Genomic DNA, 18,512 nt, shown 5'->3' with positions numbered 1-18,512 from the left:
ATGGTTTGCCTGTTGTCACAACTGATGGTTGGCCAGTCGTTATTGGTGGTTGAGCAGTAGTTGCCACAGATGTTTGGCCTGTTGTTGTTATACCTGTTGGTTCAGCTGTCGTGACTAAAGACGGTTGGCCTGTTGTTACAACTGGTGGTTGACCAGTAGTTATTGGTGGTTGAGCAGTAGTAACAGCTGATGGTTGTCCTGTTGTAACTGTAGGTTGAGGTGTAGTAACTACTGATGGTTTGCCTGTTGTTACAACCTGTGGTTGGCCAGTAGTTATTGGTGGTTGAGCAGTAGTTACAACTGATGGTTGACTTGTCGTTATGCCTGTTGATGGTTGACCTGTCGTTAAACCTGTTGGTTTAGCAGTAGTAACTATGGATGGTTGAGCTGTTGTTACTACTGATGGTTGGCCAGTAGTTATAGGTGGTTGAGCTGTAGTAACAACTGATGGTTGGCCTGTTGTTGCAACTGATGGTTGACCTGTTGTTATACCTGTTGGTACAGCTGTTGTGACTAAAGACGGTTGGCCTGTTGTTGCACCTGGTGGTTGGCCAGTAGTTATTGGTGGTTGAGCAGTAGTAACAACTGATGGCTGTCCTGTTGTAACTGTAGGTTGAGGTGTAGTAACTACTGACGGTTTGCCTGTTGTTACAACCTGTGGTTGGCCAGTAGTTATTGATGGTTGAGCAGTAGTTACAACTGATGGTTGACCTGTCGTTATGCCTGTTGGTTGAGCAGTAGTAACTATAGATGTTTGACCTGTTGTTATAACTGATGGTTGGCCAGTCGTTATTGGTGGTTGAGCAGTAGTTGCCACAGATGTTTGGCCTATTGTTGTTATACCTGTTGGTTCAGCTGTAGTAACAACTGATGGTTGACCTGTGGTTACAACTGATGGTTGACCTGTTGTAACTGTAGGTTGAGCTGTAGTAACAACTGATGGTGAGCCTGTTGTTATAACTGATGGATGGCCAGTAGTTATTGGTGGTTGAGCAGTAGTTACAACTGATGGTTGACTTGTCGTTATGCCTGTTGATGGTTGACCTGTCGTTAAACCTGTTGGTTTAGCAGTAGTAACTATGGATGGTTGAGCTGTTGTTACTACTGATGGTTGGCCAGTAGTTATAGGTGGTTGAGCTGTAGTAACAACTGATGGTTGGCCTGTTGTTGCAACTGATGGTTGACCTGTTGTTATACCTGTTGGTTCAGCTGTTGTGACTAAAGACGGTTGGCCTGTTGTTACAACTGGTGGTTGGCCAGTAGTTATTGGTGGTTGAGCAGTAGTAACAACTGATGGCTGTCCTGTTGTAGCTGTAGGTTGAGGTGTAGTAACTACTGACGGTTTGCCTGTTGTTACAACCTGTGGTTGGCCAGTAGTTATTGGTGGTTGAGCAGTAGTTACAACTGATGGTTGACCTGTCGTTAAACCTGTTGGTTGAGCTGTAGTAATCACAGATGGTGGACCTGTTGTTACAACTGATGGCTGGCCAGTAGTTGGTGGTTGAGTAGTCGTGACAACTGATGGTTGACCTGTTGTAACTGTAGGTTGAGCTGAAGTAACAACTGATGGTTGGCCTGTGGTTACAACTGATGATTGACCTGTCGTTACACCTGCTGGTTCAGCTGTAGTAGCTTCAGACGGTTGGCTGGTTGTCACAATTGATGGTTGGCCAGTAGTTATTGATGGTTGACCTGTCGTTATACCTGTTGGTTGAGCTGTAGTAACTATGGATGGCTGGCCTGTTGTTACTACTGATGGTTGGCCAGTAGTTATTGGTGGTTGAGCAGTAGTAACAACTGATGATCGACCTGTTGTTATCGTAGGTTGAGTTGTAGTTACACCAGATGGCTGGCCTGTTGTTATAACTGATGGATGGCTGGTAGTTATTGGTGGTTGAGCTGTAGTAACAATTACTGATGATTGACCTGTTGTAACTGATGGTTGACCTGTTGTAACTGTAGGTTGACCAGTAGTAACCTCAAACGGTTTGCCTGTTGTCACAGCTGATGGTTGGCCAGTAGTTATAGGTGGTTGAGCTGTAGTAACAACTGATGGTTGAATTGTTGTTACAACTGATGGTTGGCCAGTAGTTATTGGTGGTTGAGCAGTAGTTACAACTGATGTTTGACCTGTTGTTGTTATACCTGTTGGATGAGCTGTAGTAATTACAGATGGTGGACCTGTTGTTACAACTGATGGCTGGCCAGTAGTTGGTGGTTGAGTAGTAGTTACAACTGATGGTTGACCTGCTGTAACTGTAGGTTGCAACTGATGGTTGACCTGTTGTTATACCTGTTGGTTGAGATGTAGTAACTAGAGATGGTTGGCCTGTTGTTACAACTGATGGTTGACCTGTTGTTATACCTGTAGTAACTACAGATGGTTGGCCTGTTGTCACAACTGATGGTTGGCCAGTCGTTATTGGTGGTTGAGCAGTAGTTGCAATAGATGTTTGGCCTGTTGTTATTATACCTGTTGGTTGAGCTGTAGTAATTACGGATGGTTGGCCTGTAGTTCCAACTGATGGTAGACCTGTTGTAACTGTAGGTTGACCAGTAGTAACCTCAAATGGTTTGCCTGTTGTCACAACTGATGGTTGGCCAGTAGTTATAGGTGGATGAGCTGTAGTAATTACAGATGGTGGACCTGTTTTTACAACTGATGGCTGGCCAGTAGTTGGTGGTTGAGTAGTAGTGACAACTGATGGTTGACCTGTTGTAACTGTAGGTTGAGCCGTAGTAATAACTGATGGTTGGCCTGTGGTTACAGCTGATGGTTGACCTGTTGTTACACCTGCAGGTTCAGCTGTAGTAGCTTTAGACGGTTGGCTGGTTGTCACAATTGATGGTTGGCCAGTAGTTATTGGTGGTTGAGCTGTAGTAACAACTGATGGTTGACTTGTTGTTATACCTGTTGTTAAAGCTGTAGTAACAACTGATGATTGAACTGTGGTTACAAATGATGGTTGACCTGTTGTAACTGTAGGTTGACCTGTAGTTACACCAGATGGTTGGCCTGTTGTTACAACTGATGGTTGACCTGTTGTTATACCTGTAGTAACTACAGATGGTTGGCCTGTTGTCACAACTGATGGTTGGCCAGTCGTTATTGGTGGTTGAGCAGTAGTTGCAACAGATGTTTGGCCTGTTGTTATTATACCTGTTGGTTGAGCTGTAGTAATTACAGATGGTTGGCCTGTAGTTCCAACTGATGGTAGACCTGTTGTAACTGTAAGTTGAGCCGTAGTAATTACAGATGGTGAGCTTGTTGTTACAACTGATGGCTGGCCAGTAGTTATTGGTGGTTGAGCTGTAGTAACAACTGATGGTTGACCTGTTGTTGCAGCTGATGTTTGGCCAGTAGTTATTGGCGGTTGAGCTGTAGTAGTTCTACCTGTTGGTTCAGCTGTAGTGACTAAAGACGGTTGGCCTGTTGTTACAACTGGTGGTTGGCCAGTAGTTATTGGCGGTTGAGCAGTAGTGACAACTGATGGTTTTCCTGTTGTAACTCTAGGTTGAGGTGTAGTAACTACAGATGGTTGACCTGTTGTTATACCTGTTGGTTCAGCTGTACTGACTAAAGGCGGTTGGCCTGTTGTTACAACTGGTGGTTGGGCAGTAGTTATTGGCAGTTGAGCAGTAGTGACAACTGATGGTTGTCCTGTTGTAACTCTAGGTTGAGGTGTAGTAACTACAGATGGTTGTCCTGTTGTTAGTACTGATGGTTGGCCAGTAGTTATTGGTGGTTGAGCAGTAGTAACAACTGATGGTTGACCTGTTGTTATACCCGTTGGTTCAACTGTAGTAACTACAGACGGTTGGCCTGTTGTCGCAACTGATGGCTGGCCAGTAGTTATTGGTGGTTGAGCTGTAGTAACAATTGATGGTTGTCCTGTTGTAACTGTAGGTTGAGCTGTAGTAACAACTGATGGTTTGCCAGTAGTTATTGGTGGTTGAGCAGTAGTTACAACTGATGGTTGACCTGTCATTTGTGCTGTAGTAACTATAGAAGGTTGACCTGTTGTTAATACTGATGGTTGGCCAGTAGTTATTAGCGGTTGAGCTGTAGAAACAACTGATGGTTGACCTGTTGTTATACCTGTTGGTAAAGCTGTAGATACACCAGATGGTTGGCCTGTTGTTGCGACTGATGGTTGACCTGTTGTTATACCTGTTGGTTGAGATGTAGTAACTAGAGATGGTTGGCCTGTTGTTACAACTGATGGATGGCTAGTAGCTACTGGTGGTTGAGCAGTAGTTACAACTGATGGCTGGCCTGTAGTAATTGGTGGTTGAGCTGTAGTAATAACTGATGTTGGACCTGTTGTTACTGATGGTTGACCTGTTGTTGCAACTGACGGTTGACCTGTTGTTACAACTGATGGTTGACCTGTTGTTATAACTGATGGTTGGCCAGTAGTAACTGGTGGTTGAGCTGTAGTAACAATTGATGGTTGACCAGTTTTAACTGTAGGTTGAACTGTAGTAACTACAGATGGTTGGCCTGTTGTTACAACTGATGGTTGGGCAGTAGTTATTAGTGGTAGAGCAGTAGTTACAGCTGATGGTTGAGCTGTTGTTATACCTGTTGGTTGAGCTGTGGTAACTACAGATGGTTGGCCTGTTGTTACAACTGATGGTTGTCCAGTAGTTATTGGTGGTTGAGCCGTACTAACAACTGATGGTTGTCCTGTTGTAACTGCTATAGGTTGAGCTGTAGTATGTACAGATGGTTTAGTTGTTGTTACAAATGATGGTTGGCCAGTAGTTATTGGTGGTTGAGCAGTAGTTACAACTGATGGTTGACCTGTTGTTATGCCTGTTGGTTGAGCTGTAGTAACTACAGATTGTTGAGCTGTAGTAACAACTGATGGTTGGCTAGTAGTTGCTGGTGGTTGAGCTGTAGTAACCACTGATGGTTGGCTAGTAGTTGCTGGTGGTTGAGCTGTAGTAACAACTGATGGTTGGCCAGTAGTTGCTGGTAGTTGAGCTGTAGTAACAACTGATGGTTGGCTAGTAGTTGCTGGTGGTTGAGCTGTAGTAACAACTGATGGTTGGCTAGTAGTTGCTGGTGGTTGAGCTGTAGTAACAACTGATTGTTGTCCTGTTGTTACACCTGTTGGTTGAGCTGTAGTTATACCAGATGGTTGGCCAGTAGTTATAATTGGTGGTTGAGCAGTAGTTACAACTGATGGTTGAGCTGTAGTTATAACTGGTGGTTGAGCTGTTGTTGTAATAGGCAAATAAGATGTTGTCGTTTGGAAAACACAACCTATTTCATCGCTTGCATTAGGACAATCCAATATGTTATCACACCTTCTTTCAATGTTAATGCAAACATCCAATCCTGTACACTGCCATTCGTATATTGTACAGCCGATTTGTGTTGTCGTTGGTGTAGTTCCTAGAAGCAAGAAATTTAGGGCTTTTTAAACTAGAGAAAATACCCTGAGATATTGATATTCTACAGATCAGTATTTATGTTGCTTGTGACTGAAACACTTACCTACATAATCCAATAAAAAATCCAGTAAAACACCTCTCATTGAATTAAAAAAAAATTATCCTCTTAGTGTGCTGATGCTAATTACCATGTTGAGGATGACAATGTTCTATTTACATTAATATACTATTGATTGGCATTAAACAAAATGTCATCAGTGGTTTTTCTTTGTAAAATTCTTAAAATTTACGTTGCCACCTTTGTTTGGAAGAAATTGTGCTCTTGTAGGCTCTAAAGATAAGTGTCTAATGCTGGCCACTTACAGTAATTAAAGCCATATGTATTTGAAAATGGATTGGCGAAGCGAGAACGGTTTGGTGTTCAAACCTCAAAGTCAGAATTTCAGTCCTTGAGCCATGAGTGGCTAGATTTGCCACAAAGTTCCTCATTATTATTATTTTTTCTTATTCTGGATAGCACCATCAACAAGCAAGTTAATTTTGAGAAAAAAGAAATCGAGTATTGGCCATCAAACAAATTAGGTATGGCACACAATAAGCTCAATAAAGAGTGAGTAAACCAAAATTAGGGCCCAAAATTAGAACCCAGGCTAATGAGTGGCGTAATGGTGAGCTCTGGAGCTCGGGGGGTGAAAACGTTTTAGGGTCCATGAACTTCATTCTATTAAATGACTTGAAAACATAATGAACAGTTAGGCTGAAAAGGCTGCTTTAAAGGTAATGTCAGTATTGTATGGAATATAATAAATTGTAGTTAATTTACATGATTACACATATGCATAAATTCCCAGAGGATTTTTTCTCCGACCAGAGTGTTTTTTTTAATGAAAATTCAAACACAACCTAAATGTTTGTAACTCGTTGTTAAAGCCCATGAAAGGGGTTATAGAGTACTACAGTTTTACATCACGATATACGTGATACTACTTCGTTGCCATCATTGCAAAATGCGTTCAAAAGGATGCCATTTTCCCCACTGACAAACCATTGATCCCAATTTCCAACATAATTATTAGGATGTTGTATCTTAGTTTTTCTTTGTAAATTTTAATTGATGATTAAATGCGTGTTCGATAACTAATATATTGAAACAGGTTATATTTTCATTGCGAATTTTTTAGGCTCAGTACGGACTCCAAAGCGCGTATGCGGATTTTATAAGTCCGCAATGACGATATAACGTGTTATGAGAGCTTTTGTATTTTTAGTACATTTTGATGGTAAAATTTAAGATTTCAAAATGCCTATTCCAGAAGGCCTATTAAGTCATTCAGACATAATGAACGGTAACCAACTTCTGGTTTGCGACAGAGTGCACCACCTGGAGTTGTGATGACACGACTGTGGTACTCTATACATTAGAGAAGAAATTAAAAGAAAAAACAACTTACCACAGAACTTTTCATCTGAGCCATCACCACAATCATTAATATTGTTACAAATAGCTCCATTTAGTCCTCCTGGAACACACTCTCCATTGTCACAAGTAAATTCATTTGCATTGCATTCTGTGTTAGGTGTTGTTATAAATTCAGTAGTAGCTATTTGAAAAAAGAAATATTTTAAACAGTTTCAATAAGGCCTATGAAAATGTTTGCTACATAAATATAAGAATCTAGAGAAAACATCATTTAATGAAGGTGGTCAAATAAAGGATAGCTTATAAACTTCGATTCTATTATAACTCTAATATAACGTTAATTTTTGTGAAGAGAAACATTGTTATTTTGTTTTTGAGAAAAATTCTTTTTTAACCTATAATAGGCTTGAAAGACATCCATCGTAAATGATGTGTCACACCATAATGATTAAATTTTATGCTTGATTTTGAAGATTGTACGGATGTATATTAATGGTGGTGGTTGACAGAAAAAAAATTTTCAAGATTTATAATATACTTACTACAAAATTCCTCATCTTCTCCATTTGCACAATCTTCTGTTCCATCACACACCGCGGAATTGAACAAACATCTTCCATCAAGACAGGTATATTCAGCACAAGTCACCTCTGATATAAAAGAAGAATTTTCTAAATTAGGAACGTTTTTATTGCATAACAAAGGATACTATCAAAACTATTGAGTATTTGTTATTTTATTAAAATCAATGTAATATTATAACTTAATAATAATACTTTAATAATAAATAACCCTATAAATATCCAATCTAAGTAGGCTTACCACAAACATTAGCATCTTCATCACTTCCATCTCTACAATCTTCTGTTCCATCACAATGGTCAATGATATCAATACATTCACCATCATCACAGGTGAATTCTTCAGTTGTACAAGTCCTGGGTCTTGTTATCTTTTCTGTGGTTGTGTAGATACCAGTAGTTGGCACAAACTCGGTTGGAATGCTAGTGGTTGTGGTAATGGTTGTAGTTGGTAGCATAGTGGTTGTTGGTATTGGCGTTGTGGTTGGCAGAGCTATAATGACCACAAGAAAAATATTATTTTAAAGCACTATGCTAATACACAAGCTATTTTTATGACTATATACCTACTGTACGTAAAATAATTAATTACTGTCTCTTCAAAAAGTTGGGATTTTCAAAAAAAATAGTTCTATTACAAGAGGCTATTTATTACTAAATGATCCAAAAACATGAAATATAAATGCATAGCCTTTCTAGATGAAGAGGTGAGACCAGGGCTTAAAGCTTTGTCTACACTATCAAATATTATGTGAGAAAAAAATGCGATGAGCCCATATATGGGTACAATGGCGTCATATCACATATTATCAAATTGTATCAAAAAAAAGTTGAACAACTCTTATGTTCTGTCACATTTTACGTGAAGCTTTTTTGATAAAATTTGATAGTGTAGACAAAGCTTAAGATTTAAAATTGTAATTTTTCACCTTTAAAATTGTAAAATTTTGGTAAGGGTGACTCTAATATTTCAGGCATCAAAATGGATTGATGGCAAATTACCTGTGGTCTTGCATGCAGCTTCATCTTCCTCTGATGTGCAATCAATGTTACCATCACAGAGTTGACTTTGATCAACACATTCACCAGTTGTACAACTAAATTTTCCAGTTTCGCAAGCTGTTGATAAACAATACCAATAATACAGATAACGACAATGGCAATGATAATAATTTTTAAAAAAAACACAAGACCATTAAAAATAAGGACATTAATAATAAGCATTATTTTTCATCAAGACAAAATTAAAATGCATTAATAATAGTTAAAAATTTGGCATTAAGTCGAAGTTTGCCCAAACCTTATATAAATTACGTATATTAAATTAAGGAAAATAACTAAATTACTAAGGCGGGAATTATTTTTTTTTATTAATCCAGAAACAAGCCATACTTGTAAGGGATTCTTCAGACAAGGTTTATAAAGGAATAAAATAACAAAAACAAAAAAAATCTATATAATTACATTGCAGACTTCTTTTTATTACGATAATTAGGTCACCAGTATTTTTATTCTTCACAAACAGAAGGTTTATGTTGTCTGAGAAATGTGACGTCAAACAGTAACACCCTATACCGTCCATTAATTATCACGCTAAAGAAATTTCCATATTTATATTAATATGACACGAATGTGTTTGTGATTGCAGTTAATGATTCAATTGACCAACTTATTTATTTAGCAGAAACATTTCTTTTACTTACGGCAGTCCATCTCATCACTTCCATCAGAACATTGCTTTACACCATCACAGACCTCCAATTCTTGAAGACACTGATTGCAATCACCGCAAACAAAACTTCCCTCACAAGTACAGTCTAAGAAAGAAAAAATAAATAAATAAAATAAAAATAAGCCTGGGCTGATCATTTCTTTTCTCTCTATTACCGGAATTGTCTCTTCTAAAGACAGATTAAATGTAGGTTTAAAATTAAAACTTCAATGTTTAGTTCAATTTTTAATAGACTTTTACTTCTAGATTTACCACGGAGTGTGACTTTAAATTGTTTTTGTTTTTTTTTTTTTATTATCTGAATGTTGAATAGCAAATATAAAAGAGAATATATTATGTTACTTACTACAGCCAAATTCATCACTCATATCACCACAATCATCATGACCATCGCAGCGATGTGTAATTGGCTGACATTCTCCAGATGCACAGACCATCTCACGAACAGTACATTCATAACCTGACAAATAAAAAAAATTGTATATATTTCAGTTGATAGTTATTTAAACGAGAAAATTTACGGAAATCAACGAATAATTGTCATTTTAACAGAAATAAATTCATGGGTTTTATGTAAAAGTAATAAAATGAGTTAACACCTTTTTTATACTTTTAATCTGGCAAATACATGTTATTGGCCCATTATATTGGTATAATAATTAAGACATCATAGGGCCAAGACTGATTATATTCATTGCATAAATCTGTAGATAGAACTTTTTAGATATTATTTAGAAATTATTGTTTTTTTTACTCACAATCCGCCTCGTCGCTCCTATCATTAAAGCCACAATCAAGTTCTCCATCACATTGGAATGATTTTGGAATGCAATGTCCATTGTCACAAGTAAATTCATCTTCAGTACAAGTAGGAGGTCCTATGAAAATGGAAAATTAATAAATCAATAAAAAACTAATCTTATTATATATTTATTTCACAAATATTTGACTTACTGGATGTAAAATATGGATAACCTACAAAGTAAGAGATATATATTTTCAATTTTGCAGGTAATGAATTAAACAAAGACAATCTCTTGAGTTTTTTAAAAACGTTTACTGCGTCCATGCACTTTGACCATATTGCACTCAAGAATACGATACGATATTGCAATCAGTATTTCAACCATCCAGTTTAAACCCAAGAAGAGCAGCGATGGAGTAAAATCACAGTCTAGAGGTGTGAAAGTAACTCCTGATTTTAGCGCATAAATAGTTGCTACCACAAAACAAGCAGTTGGAGCTGTATTTTTCCAATTTGTTGTGATTTCTAATTTAGATCAATGTTGGCCTTACCACAACCATGTTCATCACTGTTGTCCAGACAGTCAGGTAGCCCATCACACTTAAAAGATCCATCAATGCAATGACCGTTATCACAGGTGAACTCATCTACACTGCATGTGTACACTATATTATAGAAAAAGATAAATTATTAAGTTGTGTTGATCACCATATAGTTTACAGCACCTCAACATTATATGATGGAGGAGGATGGAACCGAATGTTTACTAAAAAACCGGGGTCCTCAAATGAATACAGAATAGACCAGCAATTAGTTACTTCTGTCTGGTCTATTTGCATACCATATAGACAGGCCTATAGAATTACCTTCACTACAATAAAATGTCTATTTTTTGGTTTATGAAGTATACAATAAAATGTAGAATCTAAGACAGAAAATATTTTTATAAAACTACAAAAAGTTGAACAACCTACCACAATCTTCTTCATCACTTCCGTCGCCGCAATCATTAGCGCCATCACACGCCCAGCCGTGTGGAATACACCTTCCATTAGAACATGCAATTTCACTTGGGCTACAAGTAGGTTCTGCAATACCACAATGTTAATTTATTTTATTATAACTAAAATTAAACTAAATTGCTTTACATTAAAATGATATTTAAAAAAAAATTTAATCAATGTCATCTCTGGTGTATCAATCATGTTTATGATCAATCACAACACGGTCCTTTACACTATTGTATTGTGGGGACCTAACAACAATCAGGGGGCCGGGGTTAGCGGAACAATCGTTTATGTAATTACAAAATTTCAACGTTAAAAAGTTCTTACCTGGACATGGTTCTCCATAACAAACAAACTGTCCTTGAAAGCATGTGCTGAAGATATGAAAAAATAGTGATCAGATAGGCCATCTAATTGGCTGGTAATTAATTTATGATTTCTTTTTATAGTAGACCTAAACTTTTCTAAGTAGGTAAAAACTGAAATTTAGATCTGTGTGTCATCGAAAGTTCATAAATTATTTCAAACTTTTACATGACCAATTCATTTTTGTGTCTATGCCCCTCGGGGACAAAGACACTATGTTATGATATGGCAGTTAAAAATGTGTCATGTGTCATCTTTATCTACCTTATTACTGTAAAAAAGGCATAAATTAAAAATACAAGACCACACATTTCCTGATAACCAAATCCCATGTGGATACTTTATTAGTAAACATAATATAGGGCATAGGCACACGCTCCCGCTGGGTGCCTATTTTTCTTAATGAATTGGGTTTTTAAAAAATATTTTTGCATATTGTAAGCAACGGACAGCAATGAAATCACCCGCCTAGAAAGAATTGAAATGTCATCATACCTACTGCCATGTACAAGTAGACGTAAAGCACCAACTAAACGGTTACTAATATTCATATTGATGACAATGACAATGACAATGTTATTCAAATAAACTGACTAATTGTTCCTACCAATTTTGGCATTCCTTTGTAATGACAGTCCAAGGTGGATATTCGCCGTTGTCATAGAAACAAGGACATTCATCTGCCAGCACGCAGCCCTCATCTGGAAAAATAAAAATAATATTAACATAAATATATTTTGGCTACCAAACAGTATAAGTAATTAATCTAAAATCCTTATATCATCTATGCATTATTTTTTAAGATTGGTAAGATATATTACTCAGTTTATGCGTTCTCATTTACACATAGACACACTTCCCTTCCGACCCCAAAACAGCAGACTCATCAACCACACATACACAAGAAATTTTTAGTAATCAATTTTTAATGTTAAATGGCAAACATTACCTTGAGCAACATAGCCCTTTGGACAATGACAACCCTCGACGCATTCACTGCAATGCAACTGGGTCTCTCCACTAATGGTTTCACACGTCTGACGGCAAGTTGGCCCGCAAGCCATATATCGTAGACCCTTGTCGCATTGCATAGCTAAAACCAAAAGCAAGCATGTATAAATGTATTTTAACTTTATAGTTATACAATTTAGATAAGTATGAAATAGTGCAAGCTGTTATATCGATAAATCAATAACAATAAAGCCTTCTACTGCTACTACAGTACAATAATGGTAGATCAACTTACGACAGAGATCCTGAGATCTCCATGCGACGTAGACACCAGCATTATTACATTCTTTGTGTGTGTGTGTGTGTGTGTGTGTGTGTGTGTGTGTGTGTGTGTGTGTGTGTGTGTGTGTGTGTGTGTGTGTGTGTGTGTGTGTGTGTGTGTGTGTGTGTGTGTGTGTGTGTGTGTGTGTGTGTGTGTGTGTGTGTGTGTGTGTGTGTGTGTGTGTGTGTGTGTGTGTGTGTGTGTGTGTGTCTTAGTTGTGCTAAAAAATAAATTTGATTGCTTACTTTGTATATGTAATTTTGCATGTATATATTAGCTTTAATTAAAAATTGTATTGAGAAAAAATCCTCTTTTAATTACTTAAATGAAGAATTTGAAATAGTTTGAAAGAGCTTTAATAGTTACAGATTTATAAACACCAAAACACCAAACACCAAATGTTATATCACAGACCATTAATACTTTATGCACATAAGTTAAGCTGCATGCAAATACAGACTGGCACAAAATAACCGACACAGATGTATATATAAATGGGTGTACAACTTACCCACAGGCATCGTATGTGCAACGTTCAAAGTAAGAATTGGGTTCAACAAGCGCATGACACTCTGCAAACGTTGTATGTAGTATTATACTACAGTGTCGCATTGCCCATGTTTTACGTTGCGGATGAACCTAAGAGTAAGATAGTAAAACAATCAATGTTATTAAAACCTATTGCTAGAATTCCCATATTTTTCTGAGAACTTTAAAATCACCTTCTCCAAAGTTAATATAAATATTAGATCATGCAAGTAAAAATATAAAAAAAAAACTACTTTTATATTATATGTATTAGATTACTAAATTAAACAAGTTTTTGGTCAGACTACTAATTATATATAGTACCATTTATTACACATAAACCCTTATTACTTTTACTTTATTTATAAGTCCCTGTCCATGCAACAAAGTATACTGTACATGATTTTGTTCAGAGTATAAATTCTGAAATCACATTATCCTGTTCAAATTAAAATTATTATATAACCACTATCTCATTGTTATTAGAATTAACCACTGTTTTAATTACTGTACTGTTTGTTTAGTCAATTATAAAAGAAGCTTGATCTCAGACAACCAAACGTATACAGTTGCGGATTTAGGGGGGTGGGCTGGCCGGCCCCGCCTCCCCACCTCCCTCCCACTTTTGGAGGTAAAAAAAAAGAAAAAAAAATAAAAAGAAAAAAGGAAGAAAAAGAAAAGGACGGTGTTGTTTCGATCGGTCCAACTTTCGCACCCCCCCCCCCCCCGCCTTTTTTTTTGGACATCTCTGGATCCGTCCCTGCGTATACATTCATTGTTTGAAAGATTAAACTTACCTCGCAGGGACTCTCAAGGGACAATAGTGAGACATCAGGGCAGTTGTTCAGCACTTGCCAACTGTTGGCAAAGTTGTCTGGTGACTGCACAACCAACCCGGTTCTGGTGGAATAATCGTTAATTTGATCGCCGTTGAAATCTCCACACAGACCTTTAACTTTGCTGTTAAATTGTGGCTCGATGGTCACGTACAGTCTAGTTCCTAAGAAACAAATTGTCTTCACATTTGTTATCATGTTCATGTGCGGCCTTTATGTATTACAAATAAATTGGAACTTCCGAATGGATTTGTTTTTGATTGAAACTAGAAACTATTTGACAGAAGGTGATAGAAGCAATGAATTTTAAGAGAAGTTTAGCACAAAGAAGCTCTGTGAGTTTTAAATATTACAATTCACAATTAAATACCACTATTGGCAACAGGTTATACAGTATTACATGACGTTATTCTATGACGTGCATACTTGTATACATGGATAATATGATTACGTATAAAGTATAAGTATCCATTACCTCCATCCCATTTCACTCTCAAGCCCAGGTCACTGGTGACAATGTAAAAGAGGCCAGATTGCTCAATTCGCAGATTGCCATAGTACTTAGGCAGGGTAATTGGCACGTTATTAACTGTGATGTCAGATCCTCTAACCATGAACACCGTGATGTTCCCTATGTGGATATCAATTGCACGGGTGCATGTAATGCCGCTGCTCCCACACAACACAGTCGTCACGTCAATAGAGAAAGCTTGGTTCACCTCTTCTGCTAGGATGTACTGACAAGGCCCAGCGAATGTGTACATTCTACCATCAAATGTCGAGAAATGTCCTTCTCCAACCACGGAGCATGTTCCTTTAGGGACAACAAAGTGGAAAATATGTGAAGTAAATATTTAAAAAGCAATATTATGAGTTATATTTTCTCTATGTTACGGTACTTTTCTTACTTGAACAGTTTTAATTGGTATTACAACTTTCAGATTTTTCTATATTAATATTTTACTATGAATGTTATTTCTTTTCAAAACACTTAAAACTTCACTGGTAAAATCCAGACAAGAAATGTTTGCTTCTGTTTTTATAATTAATAATTAATAATAATCAACAATACATAGTGTTTTTGGAAAGTATTTTTCTTAATTTATTTTAGGCAAAATAAACTATGCGTCAGCCGAAGGTTACCTCTGCCCCCCACCCCATCGGTGAGAAAAAAAAATGTATATGTATTTTTAACATATTAATAGACCCCAAAAACGAATAAATAAGCTTTTGAAACCCCTAAATTGTCATATTTGTCAAAGGCTTCGCCCCCAGGAACACTTTCGAAATGTTTTGAGCGACGCCCGACCATACCCGCTTCTTTTGGTCGGGAACATCGCCCCCCCACCCACCGGGCGGGGATCTCGGACCCACCCGTCGGAAAAATCCTAGCGCCACCACTACTTCTGCCGGCACTGAATTTGTTCGCATTATGGCAAGATTGGAATTCGAGCCGCATAGCATACAGCTCCATACGATCACAAATATCAAATTGAATTTTTTTACTTACCTGAACATTGTTCTGTAGTACAGTCCCACATTCTGCCATGACATGTGCTAAGAATTCAGAAAAAAAAACCCTTATCCTCATTTTCTTGTTACTTGGCCTTTCAATATTTGCTTTTGAATTTTCGTGATTTCATTGTGTAAATTTTTTAATTGTTTTAAATGTTCGAAATATGTTAATCAATGTGTTTATTTTGTTTATTGCAAGCTACAATAAGTAGATAACTAAAAAGTTGTATTTATCTCATTTTGTCTTATTCTGTCTTATATAGGCTACCTAATTTTATACGTATATACATAAACGAGGAAACTGAGAGACTGTGTAATAAACATAAAATACTTACCACGTGTTGCAAGCGTCGGGTTGCATAGTTTCACCACTGTTGTATCGGATACCTCCATGAAGACAAGGGCAATTTTCAGGCAAAACACAAGTATCGTACTAGATGAAAAATGGAAAGATATGCAGTACTGTAGTCAGCTATAAAACTGATAAGTTGGATACCCTTATTCAAATGTAACCAATGGTTAGAATGTTTCAAAATACAGCATGCTATAGTAATTTATCGGTACCGTAACCATTGGAAGAAAAGCGATGGACTTGAACCAGGAAATACATCCGATGGTTTAGTGTAGGCCTACACACAATGGGTCACCACTAATTTAGCAAACTGAGCTATGCTACTCTACCGTTTGCCTTTTGTCAAGATATATAGGGAATAAAAGTAGTACTTACAGCAAGCACATAATTCTCAGGACATTCACAACCTGACCGCGTCGAGCCTGAACATGGTTGATAGTTGTCATAATTTCTGCAAGTCTTAGGGCACGGTGATGCATGTTGCGAATATACAAGATTGTTAGGACATTGTACCTCATCTGCGCACTCTTCACCATCACATTCAAATGTACCATTGGTACAAACGCTATTGGAAAAACAATTATTATATTATTTTCGAGGTGTGAATAATAGCAATTAGTCAGTATTTCCTCGTAGATACGGTCAAATAATTATTAGGCATAAATAATAATATGCTGAGTGACAATAATCAATAATGAACAAAAAAAAAAACTACTACTGTTTACCAAGTCATGCAAGGGCGTTCCAATTCAGCACCTGGAGGATAAGTTTGATCTTCGAATGTACAGTAGCACGCAGAGTATGGTACGCATTCTCCATTATCGCTGATAGCTTGGCCATCAGGACAGACACAGCCAGCAACACAAAAATCATCTTTAAAGCAGGGAAATGCAAGCTGATGACAGGTCCTACCGCATCCACGACTGCACTCGGAATAGATGCTGTTGCCCTCACATTGAATGGCTGGAAATAATGATAGTATGAATTAATGGGGGGAAAATCAAACCATTGTGGAAATAGGGGCCTACAATATTATATTTTTTTTACTTGGGAAAATGGACATAACCAAGGTTTTACAGCTAATATAAGGGCATAATTTTATTGAGTCTCTTACTTAATTCATTGGTGTATGGTAAGAATAGCCCCGGAAAAATGGCCCCGGAAAAAATGGCCCCGGTAAAAATGGCCACATATGACAGGTAGGTAAAAATGGCCCCAATAATCAAATTCTGTATTAAAACTGATTTTCTTGAGTCAATATATGCATTTTTTTATCATAAATAATTTAGTTTTTAAAAGGAATCTAACATCAAACAAATTGCCATTTACATTTTACTTTTTGCAAGAATTAATATTCAATGATAAAATATTCAAAGATAAATAAAAAGCCATGAATTACACTTTTAATTTTTTTTCCCTTTAAATGTTAAAAAATAGCAACAACATAATCAATAAATCAACATAAATCATGCATTTATTAATACTAAAATAATTTACTTGTGGCCGATTTCACGGTAGAGGAATCACAATTTTCCAGAAATTCAATCTGTGTATTGGTTAACCCCACAAACAGTGGGTTAGTATGAACATCAAATTATTTTTTTTTTTTTTAAAGAAAAAGAGAGTTCTACAATCATAATTATATGGTTTAGATGGGGTTTGCAGTGTGTTAGAGGTTTGTAGTGTATTTGCAAGTATTTTTTCATAAAGAATCTAAATTTTAACCAAGTCAGTCAATCACAATTGAATTGTTTGATTTTCTACAGTGTGTTTTGGGAGGTTTGTGGGATTTAGCAATACCACTTAATCCTACCATAATCACCCTACCCTCACAATCACACGCCATTTTAATTCTTAGCATAATTGCCATACCACCTACATAACTATATATAATTCTAAGCCAGTAGTAGGCACTTGGATTTAGTTAGTGATGAGTAAAAACTAAGTATGCAACTAAATTAATTGTTTAAATAAATGAATTCCTAATTATTCAGTTTACTAAAAGCAATACTTCTTTGAATAAACTCTAGCAGACAATTTATTGCTAAGTTTGCGAGAAAGTAAGCCTCTCCCTTTTTCCATACATGAACTTGTGATTCAAACACACAATTGATCCACATGCTTTAACTACTGTTGATTTGCATTGTTTATAACATGTAAAGTTAATTCATTGATATATAACAAAAGTGAAGTTTGTGGTTATCTATGAATTGCATATTTTGGTAGTTGAAGCACTGTATATTGTATGTCATTCCTCTACTTTGTTAGTGAAGTAATGTTTTTAAAACTTTTATTTCTACTATCAAAAAATGTTATTCAATGGCCATTGTTTTTCGATTATCTCTCAGAACATTATTTGCTTCTACTGTAATTGTTAAAAAACAAATGCTTTTAAAGAAATTTAAAAAAAATCACATATTGATCTCAGTTCAAATGAAAAAATAAAACTCATTTCTAAATTTACAATTTTCACCTATAAACCTCTTAATTTCACAAAAGAGTGGGTTCTTTTCCAAACAAATACATCCTGCCTAATATTGTGTGTTTAGATTAGGTCTTTTGCTTTAACTTTGGAAATTGAGATCATTTTAGATACTATTTCTGTATAAACTAATTTTTTTTTCATATTACTGTAAACCTAATGGGTTTTGATAAATTTACTCTACACTACGGAATTTCCAATAAAAAAAAAGAAAATTAATTAAAAAGACCATAGATTAAAAATAAGTAAGGTGTAACATATTTTTAAGCTAA

General features: G+C 36.4%; 2 protein-coding genes across 2 annotated transcripts in view; both read right to left on the bottom strand.

Annotated features, from left to right (window-relative positions):
• LOC117105316 (mucin-2-like) overlaps positions 1 to 12,548 on the bottom strand; it is a 19,933-nt gene extending 7,385 nt beyond the window's left edge. Inside the window, exons 1-15 of the mRNA XM_033246436.1 lie at positions 12,501 to 12,548; positions 12,204 to 12,347; positions 11,862 to 11,955; positions 11,216 to 11,262; positions 10,856 to 10,969; positions 10,433 to 10,546; positions 9,895 to 10,014; positions 9,483 to 9,596; positions 9,108 to 9,221; positions 8,407 to 8,523; positions 7,646 to 7,897; positions 7,366 to 7,473; positions 6,855 to 7,004; positions 2,660 to 5,404; positions 333 to 2,235 (exon numbers count right to left, since the gene is read on the bottom strand). Coding sequence (XP_033102327.1) covers positions 333 to 2,235; positions 2,660 to 5,404; positions 6,855 to 7,004; positions 7,366 to 7,473; positions 7,646 to 7,897; positions 8,407 to 8,523; positions 9,108 to 9,221; positions 9,483 to 9,596; positions 9,895 to 10,014; positions 10,433 to 10,546; positions 10,856 to 10,969; positions 11,216 to 11,262; positions 11,862 to 11,955; positions 12,204 to 12,345 — 6,134 coding nt within the window. The 5' untranslated portion in view covers positions 12,346 to 12,347; positions 12,501 to 12,548. The remainder of the gene's footprint in view (positions 1 to 332; positions 2,236 to 2,659; positions 5,405 to 6,854; positions 7,005 to 7,365; positions 7,474 to 7,645; positions 7,898 to 8,406; positions 8,524 to 9,107; positions 9,222 to 9,482; positions 9,597 to 9,894; positions 10,015 to 10,432; positions 10,547 to 10,855; positions 10,970 to 11,215; positions 11,263 to 11,861; positions 11,956 to 12,203; positions 12,348 to 12,500) is intronic.
• Positions 12,549 to 13,034: 486 nt separating this feature from the next.
• LOC117105315 (SCO-spondin-like) overlaps positions 13,035 to 18,512 on the bottom strand; it is a 15,409-nt gene continuing 9,931 nt past the window's right edge. The window contains exons 17-23 of the mRNA XM_033246434.1: positions 16,484 to 16,721; positions 16,134 to 16,323; positions 15,742 to 15,839; positions 15,402 to 15,448; positions 14,367 to 14,705; positions 13,853 to 14,055; positions 13,035 to 13,166 (exon numbers count right to left, since the gene is read on the bottom strand). Of these exons, the coding sequence (XP_033102325.1) occupies positions 13,035 to 13,166; positions 13,853 to 14,055; positions 14,367 to 14,705; positions 15,402 to 15,448; positions 15,742 to 15,839; positions 16,134 to 16,323; positions 16,484 to 16,721 (1,247 nt within the window). The remainder of the gene's footprint in view (positions 13,167 to 13,852; positions 14,056 to 14,366; positions 14,706 to 15,401; positions 15,449 to 15,741; positions 15,840 to 16,133; positions 16,324 to 16,483; positions 16,722 to 18,512) is intronic.

Source organism: Anneissia japonica, unplaced genomic scaffold (assembly GCF_011630105.1).
Source record: "Anneissia japonica isolate Jap-2015-1 unplaced genomic scaffold, ASM1163010v1 scaffold287726_len2788222_cov184, whole genome shotgun sequence".
NCBI lineage: Eukaryota > Metazoa > Echinodermata > Crinoidea > Comatulida > Comatulidae > Anneissia > Anneissia japonica.
The sequence above is the reverse complement of the archived record's forward strand: the minus strand, read 5'-3'. Positions and strand labels throughout refer to the sequence as shown.